This window comes from Musca domestica, unplaced genomic scaffold, assembly GCF_030504385.1.
Source record: "Musca domestica strain aabys unplaced genomic scaffold, Musca_domestica.polishedcontigs.V.1.1 29, whole genome shotgun sequence".
NCBI classification, from domain to species: Eukaryota; Metazoa; Arthropoda; class Insecta; order Diptera; family Muscidae; genus Musca; species Musca domestica.
In genome coordinates this window covers 7,560,538-7,577,645 of record NW_026712296.1, presented here as the reverse complement: position 1 = coordinate 7,577,645, position 17,108 = coordinate 7,560,538, and the positions used below count along the sequence as shown (strand labels likewise).

The 17,108-nt window shown below is 34.6% G+C and overlaps 1 protein-coding gene across 3 annotated transcripts in view; it reads left to right on the top strand.

Annotated features, from left to right (window-relative positions):
- Window positions 1-17,108, top strand: part of LOC101887365 (peroxidasin) — a 172,676-nt gene that overhangs the window by 104,798 nt on the left and 50,770 nt on the right. For all 3 annotated transcript variants that reach the window (XM_005190782.4, XM_005190783.4, XM_005190781.4), the window contains exons 3-6: window positions 925-1,140; window positions 1,380-1,451; window positions 7,949-8,190; window positions 12,420-13,358. In XM_005190782.4, the coding sequence (XP_005190839.1) occupies window positions 925-1,140; window positions 1,380-1,451; window positions 7,949-8,190; window positions 12,420-13,358 (1,469 nt within the window). The remainder of the gene's footprint in view (window positions 1-924; window positions 1,141-1,379; window positions 1,452-7,948; window positions 8,191-12,419; window positions 13,359-17,108) is intronic.

Genomic DNA, 17,108 nt, shown 5'->3' with positions numbered 1-17,108 from the left:
ACCACTGAAAATTTTAATTTTCCGCGAAAAAGGGTATTTTAGTTGTTGCGTTGTAACGGGTTATTATGCAAATAATTTTCCTGTTATTTAGTGGTACCGAAAAATCAATGAATGTAGGTGTAAAAAAATAAATATTTTACAAAGTATGGCTGAGTGTTTAAAATCAGTTTTATGATTTAGATTTTTTAATGTGGTGCATTCTGTACACTACGATTTTTTAATGCTCCGATTGCGGAACACTACTTTTTTTAGTGCTCCGACTCCGGTACACTACGATTTTTTAGTGCTCCGACTGCGGTACACTACGATCATCGTTGTGTTTCTGTACAATATCACTAAAATATTTTTTAGTGGTAGTGTGTACCGGTACATTACCGCTAAATTTTTTTTAGTGATACTTTACCGGTACAGTACACTATGTTTGTGTACTGTTTATTTTCGAACGCTGGTTAGTAATATGCATTTTTATTAGTTTATTTTCCTTTTTGCTGGGTAGGATATAAATATTGAAAATAATTAAATGTTCAACGGTAATTTGTGGCAAAGCTCACTGCCGCTGCAAACTTTTGTTGCATTGAATTATGTCATGGGATTATTATGCTGCTGATAACAAAAAATGAATAGTTCACAACAACATAGCCTTCCCGATGTGTTTATTTTTTTCGATCCAAGTTGGTAGTTGCTTTTGTTGTTTTTTGCCTTTTTTGAATTAGCCTTTCTGTATCTTTCTATAAATCATTATAAATTTGCAACATAAAAATTAATATCGATTGTTGTTTATGAATTTAACTTTAACATTATTAATTACTAAATCCTCGTTGGTTATTTTATATTTGTTATTGTTATGTCAATGATACTTAAATACTGCAAACAGATTGTTGTAGTCATTAATTAATAATTACTCCACGCCTTCTTTCGTTGCAGAGACTTGCGCTTTAATCACATCAATGAAATACCCAGAAATGCCTTCTATGGACTCACACAGCTGACGAATCTTTTCCTCAACGAAAATGAAATTGCCCACCTGGAAGATGGAGCATTTGAAGGGATGACGTCATTACGTTTTCTCTATTTGAACTCTAATCGCCTTACCCGTCTCTCCAAGAACGTTTTCCAACCGTTGAAAAGCATTGAAGGCATGTAAGTATGAAAGCACATTCATCGAAAGATTTCATCGAAGAGTACTGTTGCACCAGTGATATCAATCTGTCGAGTACCTCTAGAACAAATTGAAATGTAATGCAAATATTTGCAATGGTTTTCTCAATTCTCTCGACAAACACAACTTGAGTTAAATACATATTTCTACACCGTAATTCTTGTTTTCTTTTCATGTACCCGCTTTTTCTGATGATGTTACTGTGAATTCCTTTCCAAAGTTATCTGGAAAACAATGCCATCTGGCAAATAGATGCTGATACATTTGCCAATCTACCCGCATTGAATCGCCTGTAAGTACTACCATCAATTTTGATTTATTTCATTCGCAAGCATCCAGACACCAACGAAACCTTTCATTTATGCATTCGATCCATTAGGATCATGTTGTAGCCAGGTGATGATTACACTAGCCGTCCAATTTTGCAGGTGTCCATTAAACCACAATTAAAATTAAACCAACAATGCGTCAGGATTTTAATTTAATCCCTTTTAGTCTGGGCATTTCTGAGAATGTCAGTGACTCAACTTTTACAATTTTAGACAGTGCATCCAAATCAAAGTCGCACTCTTGTGGCGTGTCCAAGCAAGTTTACAGGACAAGAGAGCATTAAAATAATAATAATAATAATAATAATAATAATAATAATAATAATAATAATAATAATAATAATAATAATAATAATAATAATAATAATAATAATAATAATAATAATAATAATAATAATAATAATAATAATAATAATAATAATAATAATAATAATAATAATAATAATAATAATAATAATAATAATATAATAATAATAATAATAATAATAATAGTAATAATAATAATAATAATAATAATAATAATAATAATAATAATAATAATAATAATAATAATAATAATAATAATAATAATAATAATAATAATAATAATAATAATAATAATAATAATAATAATAATAATAATAATAATAATAATAATAATAATAATAATAATAATATTAATAATAATAATAATAATAATAATAATAATAATAATAATAATAATAATAATAATAATAATAATAATAATAATAATAATAATAATAATAACAATAACAATAATAATAATAATAATAATAATAATAATAATAATAATAATAATAATAATAATAATAATAATAATAATAATAATAATAATAATAATTATAATAAAATAATAACATGAGTTGTTGTCTACTTTTCTTGACTGCATTTCAGTTCGAGCGGGGCCGTACCACCATTTGAAAATTAACACTTTTGAAAATATGTATGTAATTGCCAAGGTCGAATGGTCAAGCAGCATAAGTTTTTCTTTTTTTTATACCCTACACCACAGGCTGGTCAGGGTATTATGTCTTTGTGCATTTGTTTGTAACAGGCAAAAGGAAACGAGATAGACCCATAGTTCCTTTTGATGATGTGCATAGAATCACATTCTAAGTCGATTTATGCATGTCCGTCCGTCCGTCTGACCATGTATTTTGTAAACAAAGTTCAGGTCACATTTTATTGTCCGATCTAAATGAAATTTTGCACAAATCATTTGTTTGACCCAAGAACTGTATATGTATTGCATCTGTAATAACGATATTTGGGAAAATATTGCAAATGCACCTCAGAAATACCTTTACAAAATTTTATCGAGATCGGTTAATATTTGGATGTAGCTCCCATATATATCTTCGTCCGATTTACCTTTTATTGGGCACCAAACCTGTAGCGCAAATGGGATAGAATTTAGCACTTATGACCAAATTGAGTCCAGAAAAAAGTGTTTCAAATTTTGTGAAAATCGGTTCAGATATAGCCCTTGTATTCACTTTTCCTCCGATTTGTTATATTTGTTCTCCACAACCGTAATATGCACTCTGTAAAAAAGATATTCAGGGAAATATATCGAATAAAATTCAGAAATTCCTTCGCCAAATTTTATCGAGCTCGGATCAGATTTGGATGTAGCTCCCATATATATCTTTATCCGATTTCAAGTTAATTGTGCACCAAACGGGTAAAACAAGCCCGGATTGAAAAGGCACAAATGTCTCGGAAAGTTTGATAGAAATCGATTCAGAGGAGGATATTCCTCTCATATACTGATTACTTTGGACTTTAAATTATATCTTTAATCATTGTTCATATCTCGCAAATTCCGGATAAAAACTTTTATTTGTTATGTGAAGCTCTACTAAATATGCAAAGTGGTGTAGGGTTTCCTAAAGTCAGCCCAGCCCGACTTTAAGACTTTCTTTACTGTTTTTTTTTTGTTTTGTTAATAGCTATTTGCGATACCAAAAGTCAAAATATAAAAGCAAATTAAAAAATGTGGCTAAATTCATCAAAATATAAAATACTTGGAAATGATAGAAAATAATTCCCCAATATTTCATATTTTGACGAATTTAGCCACATTTTCAAAATTGATATTTTATGTAATTATCGCATAGAACATTTTAATGGCAATTTTCGAACGTCCCACATTGGGGTGAGTTCCTCAAAAACAAAGATTTATTCACACAAATCTATTAGAAAATGTGACTTAAATCGTCAAAATGTCGAATATCCGAAGGTTCCGTTATTCGGCGGCTATACGAAAACGTGGACCTAGATATTTAATGTTCTGCCACCGGAGCTATAACCCATTTCAAACTACAAATACCAATTTTTAGATAAATCCGTGGAAAATATGGGTAAAACCGTCAAAATACCGCATATCGGTAGGTACCGTTATACGCGGGCTATACCAAACCGTGAACCTACAATGTCCCTCTTTCGGAACTAGAACCCATTACTTACAACAAATACCATTTTTTAGACAAACCCGTAGACAAATGTGGCAAAAATCGTTAAAATACCGAATATCGGCAGGCACATTTTTATATGGGCTATACGAAAACCTGGACCTATAAATACAATGTTCCGCCATTGGAGCTAGAACCCACAACAAACCACAAATATCAATTTTTAGACAATTTTTTGGAAAAAAGTTGCTAAAACTATAAAAATACAGAATATCGGAAGCTACCATTATATGGACACTGTTAAATCCACTTAGAATTTGTATGCTGATTATGAATATATATACTTTATGGGGTCTATGACGAATATTTATTTACAAACGGAATGACAACAAGTAAAAAAGCAGTAAGTTCGGCCGGGCCGAACTTTGAATACCCTCCACCATTTGGAACGAATTAGAAAAAAAAAAATTTTTCAAAAAAATAAAATCCAATAAAAATTCTTTTAAAATCTTTAAAATATCTAATATAGGAAGGTGTCGATATATGGGGAGATATACGATATTGTGGACCTATAAAGACAAATCTATGTCTGCGTGTAAAGTACTCACAAGGAACTCCGTGAGTGGATTTTCAGACAATACGATTGGAAAATGTGGCTAAAATCATCAAAATACCGAATATCGCGGGGTACCGTTATATGGGAGCTATACGTTATCGTTAACCTATATAGAGAATTCTCTGTCGGTGGGTAAAGTGCTCACAAAGAACCCCTTGTGTACAAAGAACCCCTTGTGACCATTCCGTTGAAAAGTATGGCTAAAAACATCAAAATACCGAATATCGGGGGTACCGTTATATGAGGGCTATACAATATCGTGGATCTATATAGATAATTCTCTGCCGAGGTATAAAGTACCCACAAGGAACTCCTTGTGTGGATTTTCAGACAATTCCGATGAAAAATGTGGGTCAAATCATAAAATACCGAATATCGGGAGGTACCGTTATATGGGGGATATACGATATCGTGGACCTATATTGATAATTCTCTGCCGAGGTATAAAGTACCCACAAGGAACTCCTTGTGTGGATTTTCAGACAATTCCGTTGAAAAATGTGGGTAAAATCATCAAAATACCGAATATCGGGGGTACCGTTATATGGGGGCTATACGATATTGTGGACCTATATGGACAATTCTCTGCCGAGGTATAAAGTACCCACAAGGAACTCTTTGTGTGGATTTTCAGACAATTCCGTTGAAAAATGTGGGTAAAATCATCAAAATACCGAATATCGGGGGGTAGCGTTATATGGGGGCTATACGATATTGTGGACCTATATTGATAATTCTCTGCCGAGGTATAAAGTACCCACAAGGAACTCCTTGTGTGGATTTTCAGACAATTCCGTTGAAAAATGTGGGTAAAATCATCAAAATACCGAATAGCGGGGGGTACCGTTATATGGGGGCTATACGATATCGTGGACCGATATAGCCCATCTTCGAACTTGACCTGCCTGCAGACAAAAGAGAGATCTGTGCAAAATTTTAGCTTCCTATCTTAATTCGTTTAGACTGTAGCGTGATTACAACAGACGGACAGACGGACAGACGGACGTCTTAGAATTTTACGCTGATCAAGAATATATATACTTTGTTGGGTCTAAAATGATTATTTCGATGAGTTACAAACGGAATGAAAAACTTAATATACCCTCCATACCTTTTTTGGTGGAGGGTATAAAAACGGCACTTTCCTTACCTTTGGTGTCTGGTGTTGGGGTAAAGGAGTTTTTTTTTCGAAATTCATGCTCATTGTATTTAGAATTAAAGCCACATTTTTAAAGAAGTTGTTTAAAATTCGGTACTTAGAGTTCGTAATGGGTTCTACTTCCTTTGTCTGTACGTTGTCTATATATAAGGTGTTTCTATTGCCTCCATGTGATGGTACTTCCTGATATTTGGTATTTCTATGGAGAGTTGAATTTTGTACCGACGACTCTCAATAAATACAAATCATTGTAGTAGATTATGATACATTACTTATGCAGGTCCACGTTTTCGTATAGCCCCCATATAATGGTTTTCGTTTGTATTTTTATACCCTACAACACTTTGTGTTGGGGGTATTATAAGTTTGATTGGGCCAAAAATTATGTAACATCTCGACATATTGATTTCCCACATAGGAAAGTATATATGGATCTTCCTATCTCGCCGAGCTCAGTCGATCTAGCTATGTATGTCCGTCCGTCCGTCTGTCCATGTTAATTTGTAATCACTCTACAGGTCGCAATTATGGCCCGATCTTCACGTAATTTAGAATGGAGGTGGGGATAAGGTCAGAATATTCTACTACTATTTCTTTTGGAGATGATCGCATAATATTTAGGGGTCGAAATGGACCAAAAACTGAAAAAAATCCTGATTTTTCAGTTGCTCTACAGGTCGCAATTGTAGACCAATCGACGCGGAAATTAGCATGGGGCTAAAGCTTCGGGCTGGTCAGAAGCCTTCCGATTTTGATGGTCATCGGGTAATATTTAGTGGGTGAAAAAGACTATAATATTTGTTATAAATAAAAGTCAAATTTCCATTATACCGCGAATATTTTTAGTCCTGGCGAAATCATAAATAGACGAACAGGTTAATTATGACCGTTAGACCGTAGATGCCGATAGTAAATATATCGGATATATATAGCGAAATATATAAAATGTGTATATACAAAGGAAAGGAATGCTTATATCTCAAGAATGGCTGGACCGATTTTGACAAATTTTGTCAATTCAGAATGCCCTCTTGGCATTAAAGTATAAAATCTATTAAAATCGCATAAAAATAAGTCAAATATGATGTTAATATAGATTTTGTAGTATTTTGTGACATATTTTTATTATTTCATATTTTTTATTGCATGAGATTTTTTCAATTTGACTTATAATATTTTGTAATATTTTTTCACCTTACAACACAGGTTGGGGATATTATATAAGTATTTCAGACATCGTCCGATTCTCACGAAAATTTTCACAAGGATAGGGTTGGGCTCAGAAGGGCTAGGCTTATTTTTTTAAAGATGTCCGCAATATATTAGGGGGTTCAAATGGACCAACAACTTAAAATTTTCCTGATTTTGCAGCCGTCTTGCATAAAGTTTAGGACAGCGGGTACAATGGACCACTAATTTTGTGTGAAAAAAATACCAGCATTACTTACAGGGAATATCCGAAATACACAATATATGAACTTCTAGCTTTTTTATGCTGATTTCGTTGACGTATATAGCCAAATATCGTAGACAAGCAAATCATATAGATAAGTCTAATTTTGGAGATACAGAGGGGCTTCTTTCTTTTGGAGATGATTGCAAAATATTTAGGGGTTCAAATTAACCAAAAACAGAAATGTTTTTCCTATCACATAGTTTTTTAGTTGTTTTTTTTATTATCTTTGTATTTTATATCAGAAATTGATTTAAAAAGATACCAAAGAAGCATTGGCTAAATCGACATAGAGTTTTATACTGATCAAGAATATATATACCGTGTGGGGACGACTTACCCTGATATAGTATGATGGAGGTTGTAAAAACGATTTATATAAAACATCTTTATATAAAACAGTTCTTCCCATCGTACCTGCATCCATCACACAATTCTGACACTTATATACAAAAGTTTTCTAATAGGTTTCAATTCGATATCCCTTTGTTGGCTAGTGTGAAAAATATCTGGCTGTTAGCAAATCACGCACGAATTGGTATACACATCTATCGATAGATTTGATTCTTAATTGCTTTAAAATTTCTTTTTTCTTCTTCTTTCCACATATTGCTGCATATCACCTTTGAATTTGGGATTGCTGATGATTTCCATTTCCATTACCAATGCTGTTTTATGTATGGTTCATGCTACTTTATTTTTCGGCTTGCTTTTTATTCTGATGGCGCTGACGATGATGATGACGACGTTACTCTTCAACTCCGTTGAACTATGCATTACCACCGTTATATACCGTCTCAATCCATTATCGGCCACAGTTTCATGTTTAAAAATAAACTCACTAATCTACCAGCCGATGCATTCACTCGATTGCCAAGTTTGAAACGCCTACGACTCGAAGACAATCCAATCGACTGTAATTGTGGCGTTTACTCGTTGTGGCGTTACTACCAACAGCATCCGCAACGTAAAGCCATCACCATTGCGTTAACTTGTGAAACACCAGCATCATTGTATCGTTACGGATTTAACGGATTGCAAGGATCTCATTTCCACTGCAGTAAGTACATTATGTATATACATAGCTATCATTTACATTGAATTTCCACATACACCATGTGTACACATAGACACATTTTCACAAAGAGATGCGTTTTCACTTTTGCAATTTTGAAAACTTATACAATTTGAAACTTATATGGCATGAAGAAGATGATTCCAAATAACCAGCTACCAAGTTACAGTTCATTCATCTCTTGTTCATTCATTTTGTTTAAAGGTTTAAATTAAGAGATTACAAATCCTTCGAAGGTTAAAGTTTTACTTATCAAACAAAAACAAAAAAAATGCGGAAAATTTGAGGAACCATTATGTAGGGGGTGCATAAATGTGGACCTATATCGAGGAGTACCACATATGCCTCTTACAATTCTTATTCAAATTATATTGTCCCGATCAGGAATACATGTTCTACGTATTGTCACGGAAGAATATTTAAAGGCGCTGCAAGCGAATTGAAATATTCTCCATCTTATGGTTGAGGACATAGTGCAATAAATATAAAATTCGTCAATCTTAACCCTCCATTCTTTTTCGCGTTACTCTCTTAATTTTAAAAAATCGAGGCAAAGCCAAATTGGATTTGTCATAAATAATTTTAAAGTAAGATGGTACCAAATTCGAAATGACATTTTTTTCAAGATTTTTAAATCTTTCATCGCATGACTACCTTTTATTGTTTGTCCTTTGGTTGAAGGTATTAAAAATTTCTTATCCTTATCTACATAATTAATACTGTGCGATCTAACCTACATTTTTTTTGAAAATTTTCTGAGAAAAAGCCTTACCAAACATAGGACTAGTTCAGAGATGAGTAATATCGTCCCATTTTTTTTTTTTTTTTTTTGCCAAGGACCAAAATTGTACATAAAAACCAGTAAGGAAAGGTCAAACGTCAAGCGGACCCGAGTATATTATACCCTACATCACTATGTGTATTCAGTAGAGCACCCGTAACAAGAAAAAAAATATATATATATTGGGAACCAACTACGATCCAAATAACATTGCTGTATGACTTCGATATGGATTATGTTAAAAAATATTTATTGGAGCATACCGGAACGAGTTTCACCGAATGGTAAAATTCGGTTGAATATGAAAAAATCTATTCAATTTGGGCTGATATTACATATATGGCGAGCAATAACCGTAAAATCGGATGAAGACATATATCGAAGCTATATAACAATCTTAAGCGATATCGATACAATTTGGCAGAGGTATTTTCGAGCAGTATCTGATGGCCGGTATCAATTATCATTGTTGAGGAATTCATATTATGTATGTGAGGGACTTTAACACCAAGTCGAATGAAACATATGTATGGGAGCTATAGCTATATAGTTGCGAGCTAAAATCTGAAACGCTTGGTTTTAGGCTGAATTCAGTGGGAAGTGCCAAAACTCAATCCAATTGACATTAGCCATATGGTGCACAAAAAACCTGAGATCGGATAAAGATATATGTAAACACTTATTTCTGAGCTGTATCTGATATCTGGTACTAAAGATTATTCTTTAACACATATCATTTGATATGGCAAAAAAGTGCCTCGTCGAAAAAAAAACTATTTTAGACCTCATTGGACCAAATTCGTTTCAGGAAATTTGGAGTCGATCTAGGAAATTCCGACCGTCTGTCTGTCGTTTTAGCTGGTGCGCACGATAACTCTCGAAGATAGTATCCGATTTGATTGAAACTTGATACATCGTAATATTATTGTCAAACTTTAATCGATTTCGGAGATGGGCACTATCGGTCCACTCCTTATGGTACCTCCCACACAAAATGTCAAAATTTTCAAAAAAAAAAAAAAAAATAATAATAATAATTCATTGCACAGAAAATGAAATGTTGATCCGATTTTGCTCCAACTTTGCGAATCCTAATATTTTCATCAGTGCTAGGTCAGGTGCGAAAATGGACAATATCGGTCCACTCCATCGGGTACCTCTCCCACAAAGGGTCAAAATTTTGAATAATTACAGCTCTTTTAAAATGTGATGTAAGATTCCGATTGTCTTCAAATTTCACACATCCCAATAATTTTGTTAACCCAAGGTTTGGTGTGAAAATGGAATATATCGGTCTACTCCTTCTGGTACCTCTCCCACAAAAGTTCGAAATTTAATTTTTTTTTGCATAGAAAGAGAAACGATAATCCGATTTTGCTACAGCTTTGCAAATCCTAATATTTGCATCAGTGCTAGGTCAGGTGCGAAAATGGACAATATCTGTCCACTCCATCAAGTATCTCCCCCACAAAGGTTCGACATTTTGAATAATTACAACTCTTATAAAATGTGATGTAAGAGTCCGGTTGTCTTCAAATTTCTCACATCCCAATAATTTTATTAACACAAGGTCTGGTGTAAAGGAGGAATACACCGGTCCACTCCTTCTGGTAGCTCCCCCACAAAGGGTTAAAAATTTTGAATATTCATGAAGCTCATAAAATACGAAATTAACATCCGATTCTATTCGGACACATCTCAATATTTCTATGAACACAAGATCTATTATAAATATGGTAGAGATCCTTCTGGTACCTCCCCCACAAAGGGCCATAGGTTTGGAATAACCAAAAACATCATAAAAACCGAAATAAGAATCCGGTACTCTTCAAATTACATACATCACAATATTTTTAATATCTTCTTCTGGGATGAAGATGGGATATATAGGTTACACTTCTTCTGGTACCTTCCCCACAAAGGGTCGAAATTTTGAATAAATATAACTCTTATAACATGTAAAGTAAGAGTCCAATTGTTTTAATATTTCAGACATCCCATTATTTCTACCAACTCAACATCTAATGTGAAAATGGGATATATAGGTTAAACTTCTTCTGGTACCTTCCCCACAAAGAGTCAAAATTTTGAATATCCCTTAAGTTCATAAAACGGGAAATTAACATCCGATTCCATTCAGACTTGGCACATATCTATATTTCCATCATCACACGATCTGATGGTAGAGATCGAACCGGAGATGTGATATACCGGTCTACCCCTTCTGGTACCTCCCACATAACGGGACAAAATTTTAAATGGCCATGAAGCTCGTAAATCGTGAAATGAGCATTCGATTCCTTCTAAACTCGGCACATCTCAATATTTCTATCAACACATGACCTGTTATGAAGATTAGAATATTAGAAAGAATATGTCGGACTACTGAAATAAGCATCAGATTCTTTTACCTCCCCCACAACTGGTCAAAATTTTGAATAATTATATCTCTCATAAAATGCGAAAAAAAACCTTCACATTTCATATATCCCAATATTTTTACTAACTCAAGTTCAGTTCGGAAAATTATAGATCTCGGCCTACTCCTTCTTGTACCTCGCCCACAAAGGTTCACAATTTGCAATGCATATATCTCTCATAAATTACGAAACATGTCGGCAATTCTTTTAAAATTAGGCAAATCGACACATTTTTCTTAATCTATCATCTGATGTGAATATGCAATTTATCAGCTAACTTCTTCTCGTACCTTCCCCACAAAAGGTTTAAATTATGATTAACAATTATTCCCAAAAATTGGTTATCCGACATATCCTATTTTCTTCAAATTGTCGACATCCAAAATATTTTGAATAGTATCAGATGAAGTTGAATGCCTTAGTCCACTATATCTTGTTCCTCACGTGGTATCTCCTCCATAAAGGGTCAACATGTTAAATTATCATATTGTAAGTCTTAACTTATTTTAATAAACTGACAGTATGAGGGTATATATCTGTCGGCAAAACCCATCTACCTACTAAAAAAACCCCCCTTTTGAACATTTCAATGTGTATTTATGTTGCAGAAAAATATCTTATGCTCTCAACTAAATACCGTTCTTAATTAAATCAAACAAACAATTTCAATATATATCATTTTAATGGATTTTACTTAGAAAAACAGCAACTAAAAGCATTCAAAGCAGTAAATTAAACCAGTTAAACTAGAAAATCTACACTCATACTTGTCCATGGCAAGCAAAATATCTGATACATCAATCCCCTATTCTATTCAATTGTCGAACAGAATATTCATTCATGACTAAAAGCAATGCCCGAATAAGAATTACAAAAATACTATAGAATCGTTCAATTCAAGCCATATTTGTTTTGCAAAAACATATTTTCAGTTCACATCAGGACAATTTCTAGCTGTTGACGTTTTTAACTTTTTTTTTCATTTTTTTGTTTTGCCTGTCTCGTCTTTGCAGAGAAACCGGAAATTGTCACAGCACCGCATGACATGCATTTAACAACAGGCGAAAGCGTTGAATTGCCGTGTCGCATGGTTGGAGATCCACAGCCGGATATTATTTGGATGCAAAACACCAATGAGATCTCACAGGACTATGCACCAAAAATGCAGGTGATGCCCACCGGCACGCTCAAAATAAACGACGTCAATGCAAATGATATTGGGATTTATGAGTGTATTGGGCGCAATGAAGTGGGCGAGACGCGTACCCAGCCCATACGGATGATAGTGGACAATGATATTCCCATTCATGGACTGGAAAATCGTCAAAACAACAACAACAACAACAACTATCATTATATCAGCAATGGCAACAACAATAATCAACTATGGAATCAACCACAATCGCCATTCCAGCCACTTCCAGTCGGTGAAGGAGAGCATTTTGCTACAAATGCCAGACTCTATCCGGATTCAACACACAATGGTGGCCATGTTAACAACAATAACAACAATGACTACAATAGGAATTCTGGCTTTGACGAACAGTTTCAGCCCTTTAGCACTTGGCACAGACCAGTTCAAACACCAGCAACAATAAATTTGACGACACGACAACAGAAATCGAGACCGACGCCAGCAACACGCCAGCAAACGACAGTACAACAACCTCAACCTCAGGCCCCCATATTTGTTCTCACACCTACGGATGCAATTGTCGCTTTAAATGGTGATCCAGTACGTTTGGATTGTTTAGCTTCTGGTCTGCCCGTTCCAGAGATCCTGTGGTATTTCAATGGTCGCCTGGTGGCACAATCAACCGATGCATTGCGTATACAAACCAACGGAAGTTTAGTTATCGTTAAGCCAACACTATTGCAAGCCGGTACATACCGCTGTGAGGCGACCAATGCCCTGGGCAGTGTTCAGTCTACGGCCAATATTGATGTAAAAGGTAGGTGTTTTATTCATGGGAAAGCTTAACAAAGGTTTCCCAACTACATTTGTAAACCCTACCAACAATTTTGTCCAATTATGATTATGTGCATTAATGATTAACATGAAGAAGGAGGTTACATGGGTCCATGTTTGATTGATATATCTAGCACGATTAGGTCCAAACATGGCAGATTTTATTGAAATTTAATATCTTTTATTGAAAAAAAAAAAAAAAAGAAATGAGCTACAGAAGTCTGAAATATGGAATGAGAGTCACTGATGGAGTATGAAAATGGGAAAAGAAAACTTTTACAAAGTAGAAAAAAGAAAAGAACAAGAATCCAGACCCAGGATAGATGTGCCAAAGGGTTCGAACTATAAGGTTTCAAAAAGTTCTAAAATTAAACTAAACTTCCAAAATGGTACCATTTGGTAATTTGTGATGGGATTGAGCTAAAAAATGAAAATGTCGCTTTAGAATCAAGGTTGGAAATTGGTTGGTTGGTTGGTTTTTTTGGAAATGGGTACTAAGTGCTCGAAATGTACAAAATATGGTACTAAATTTGGAATTGTTTGGTTTGGGGTGAACGGATGAAACAGAAATTTTGTATTGGGGTCTCTGTTGGTTGTTGATTTGTGATAAAGAGGTAGTTTTGGAAAAGTGTACTACAAGTTGACGATAAGTACAGAATAGTACTATGTTTGGTACAATTTGGTATTTGATGAGCAACTTGAAATCTAAAATTTCGTAGTAGGGTCCTGGCTCATGTGTAGACTTTACATATTGAGATGGATTCGGAAATATGTATTATAATTGTACGAAAAGTACAATATGGTACAATATTAGGTATTGGGTGAAAGGATAGAGGTAAACTTCTGATATTTGACATTTAGATAACTCGTATCTGAGGTTGAGATTTGGAGGTTGTTCGAATGGTACTAAATTTGATGTTGACTGAATAAATAAGACTGAAACCGTGAAATTTTATATAGCCAGAACTGTTTGTGTCCAGGAGGTGGATTTGAGAATGCGTACTATAATTGTTCGAAAAGTACTGAATGGTACTGAAATTTGATATTTAGATTAGTAATGGAATCTGAGCTCGATATTTGGAGGTGGTTTTGGAAAAGCGTACTCTAGTTCTTAGTGTCGCTGTTCATGTGTCATCTGGTCATATTGAGGTGGTTTTGGACGTGCATATTCATTGCACGAAAAGTATTAAATTGTACTAAATTTGGTCCTGATTGAAGGGATAGACATATCTAGGTGACGATTAGTGTCTTAAGTGGAGATTTGGAAGTTGTTTCGAATGAGTATTAAAATTATACGAAAAGTACTAAATGTTACTATATTTGGTATTGAGTGTATGTACACAGGGTGAGATAAAAAAAACTGCAACAAAGTCAAACGCCATAATTTTTACATTTTTCTTTAAATTTTATTGAATGAAAGCAAAAAATTTCGGAAATAGCTTCAAATTTTAGAATAAATTTAGATTTGTTCGAATTGGTCACTTCTGGAACGAATTATGGCCTTCAAACGGCCAATGAAACCGTCATACGCTGCCCGAATGTTGTCCATTCCCGGCGAAGCGCTTGCTTGAGGTGATCGACACTTTGGTATTTTTTTAGCGCCAACCTTGCTTTCCAAAATATTCCAGACACAATAGTCCAACGGATTGGTATCTGGAGATTTTGGTAGCGATGGTGCTGAGGCCTGTTGGAATGTCCAATGTTTGCATGCTCAAGGCTTTAATACACCCTCCAGGATATTTTCACAATAATATATGCCATTTATTCTGATACTACGGTCGATTAAAACGAGCGGAGATCGACCATCGGCGGCCCACACTATCACCATGACCGGCGCTTGAGTTCTGGTGGCCAACCGAAGGTGCAGATTTTCAGCTGACCTCTTTGGCAAGTAAACACGAACTGCTAGACAACGAATGTTTTCTCAACGGAGAAAACCAAATTCGGCAGTTCACCACTTTCGGCCAAGCGAAGCAACTCTTTAGCTCTTTTGAATCTCTTTTCTTTCTGTTGCGGTGTAAATTCTTGCATTTTTAGGGATTTCAATAGTTTTAGCCCGAGCTCATTTTTCAAAATTTGCCAAATAGAATATTGTGATATGTTCAGCTCACGAGTCATTTTTCGGCCACTGCAACACGGGTTTCGATCAAGTCGCTTCTTTACTTTTGAAACCATTTCTGCTGATGTTTCTGTTTTCTTCCATCCACTTCCTCGACATCGGACTACGCTACCAGCAACACGGTAACGAGCGATGTTACGAGACACAAAAGATTTATGAGCTGTCACTGGAATAATTTTAACAGCTTTCGGACGAGTGGCTTAAAAATGACAGCAGTCTGAAATTAGTTGCAGTGTTCTCATTTCACTCTGTATAGCTGGAATACCGGGTTTTGAGATTAAGGTCCCTGTTTGTATCTGGTGTTGAGATCAGGTGGTGTTTTTCAATAAAAGACTATAATTGTTCAAAAAGTACTAATTTGTACTAATTTTGGATATACGTACTCAATTTTTAGGCTGGAATCCTCATATTTGATATTGGGGTCTCTCTTGATATCTGTAATTGAAATATGAAGGTGCTTTAGAAAATGTGTACTAACTTGTACAAAAATTCCAAATAGTATTAAATTTGGTATTTGGTGAAGAAATAGAGCTGATATCCTAAAATTTGATATTAAGGTCTCTGTTGATATCTGGGAGTGAGATATGGAGTCGTTTTAGAAAACGAACTACTACGAAAGCATATTACGGCTGTAAGGGGCTTAAGTATCAAAAAAGCCTCACAAAAAGCCAAAGTTGATGAGATAGTCTTCTATCATGCTACGTTTCAGAATATGATTGAATATTTTTATACCCTACACCACAAGGTGGTCAGGGTATAATGTCTTTGTGCATTTGTTTGTAACAGGCAAAAGGAAACGAGATAGACCCATAGTTCCTTTTGATGATCTGCATAGAATCACTTTCTGAGTTGATTTATGCATGTCAGTCCGTCTGTCCGTCCGTCCGTCCGTCCGTCCGTCTGTCCATGTATTCTTGTGAACAAAATGCAGGTCGCATTTATTATCCGATTGAGATGAAATTTTGCAAACATTTGTTTGGCCCAAGGACGAACCCTATTGAAATTGGAGATAATCGGTAAAAATTTAATCTTCGTCCGATTTGCCTTTTATTGTGCACCGATTTTCCTTTTATTGTGCATAATATCAGCCCGAATAGTATGGAATTTTGCACATACAACCAAATTAGGCATGAAAATAGGTATGCCAAATTTTATCGAAATCGGTTCAGATATAGCTATAGCTCCCATATATATTGTTCATCCGATTTGTTATTTTTGTCTTCCGCAGCCGTAATATGCACTCTGTAACAACAATATTTGGGGAAATATATCAAATGCAGCTCAGAAATACCTTTGCTAAATTTTATCGAGATCGCTTCCGATTTGGATATAGCTCCCATATATAACTTCGTCCGATTTACCATTTATTGTGCACCAAACGTCTAATATTTGTCCAAATGGGATGGAATTTGGCACATACGACCGAATTTAGTCTAGAAGGTAGTATGCCAAATTTGGTGAAGATCGGTTCAGATATAGTTATAGCTCCCATATATATTGTTCATCCGATTTATTGTATTTGTTACCCACAGCCGTAATATGCACTCCGTAACAACGATATTCAAGGAAATATATCAAATACAGCTCAGAAATATCTTTGCCAAATTTTATCGA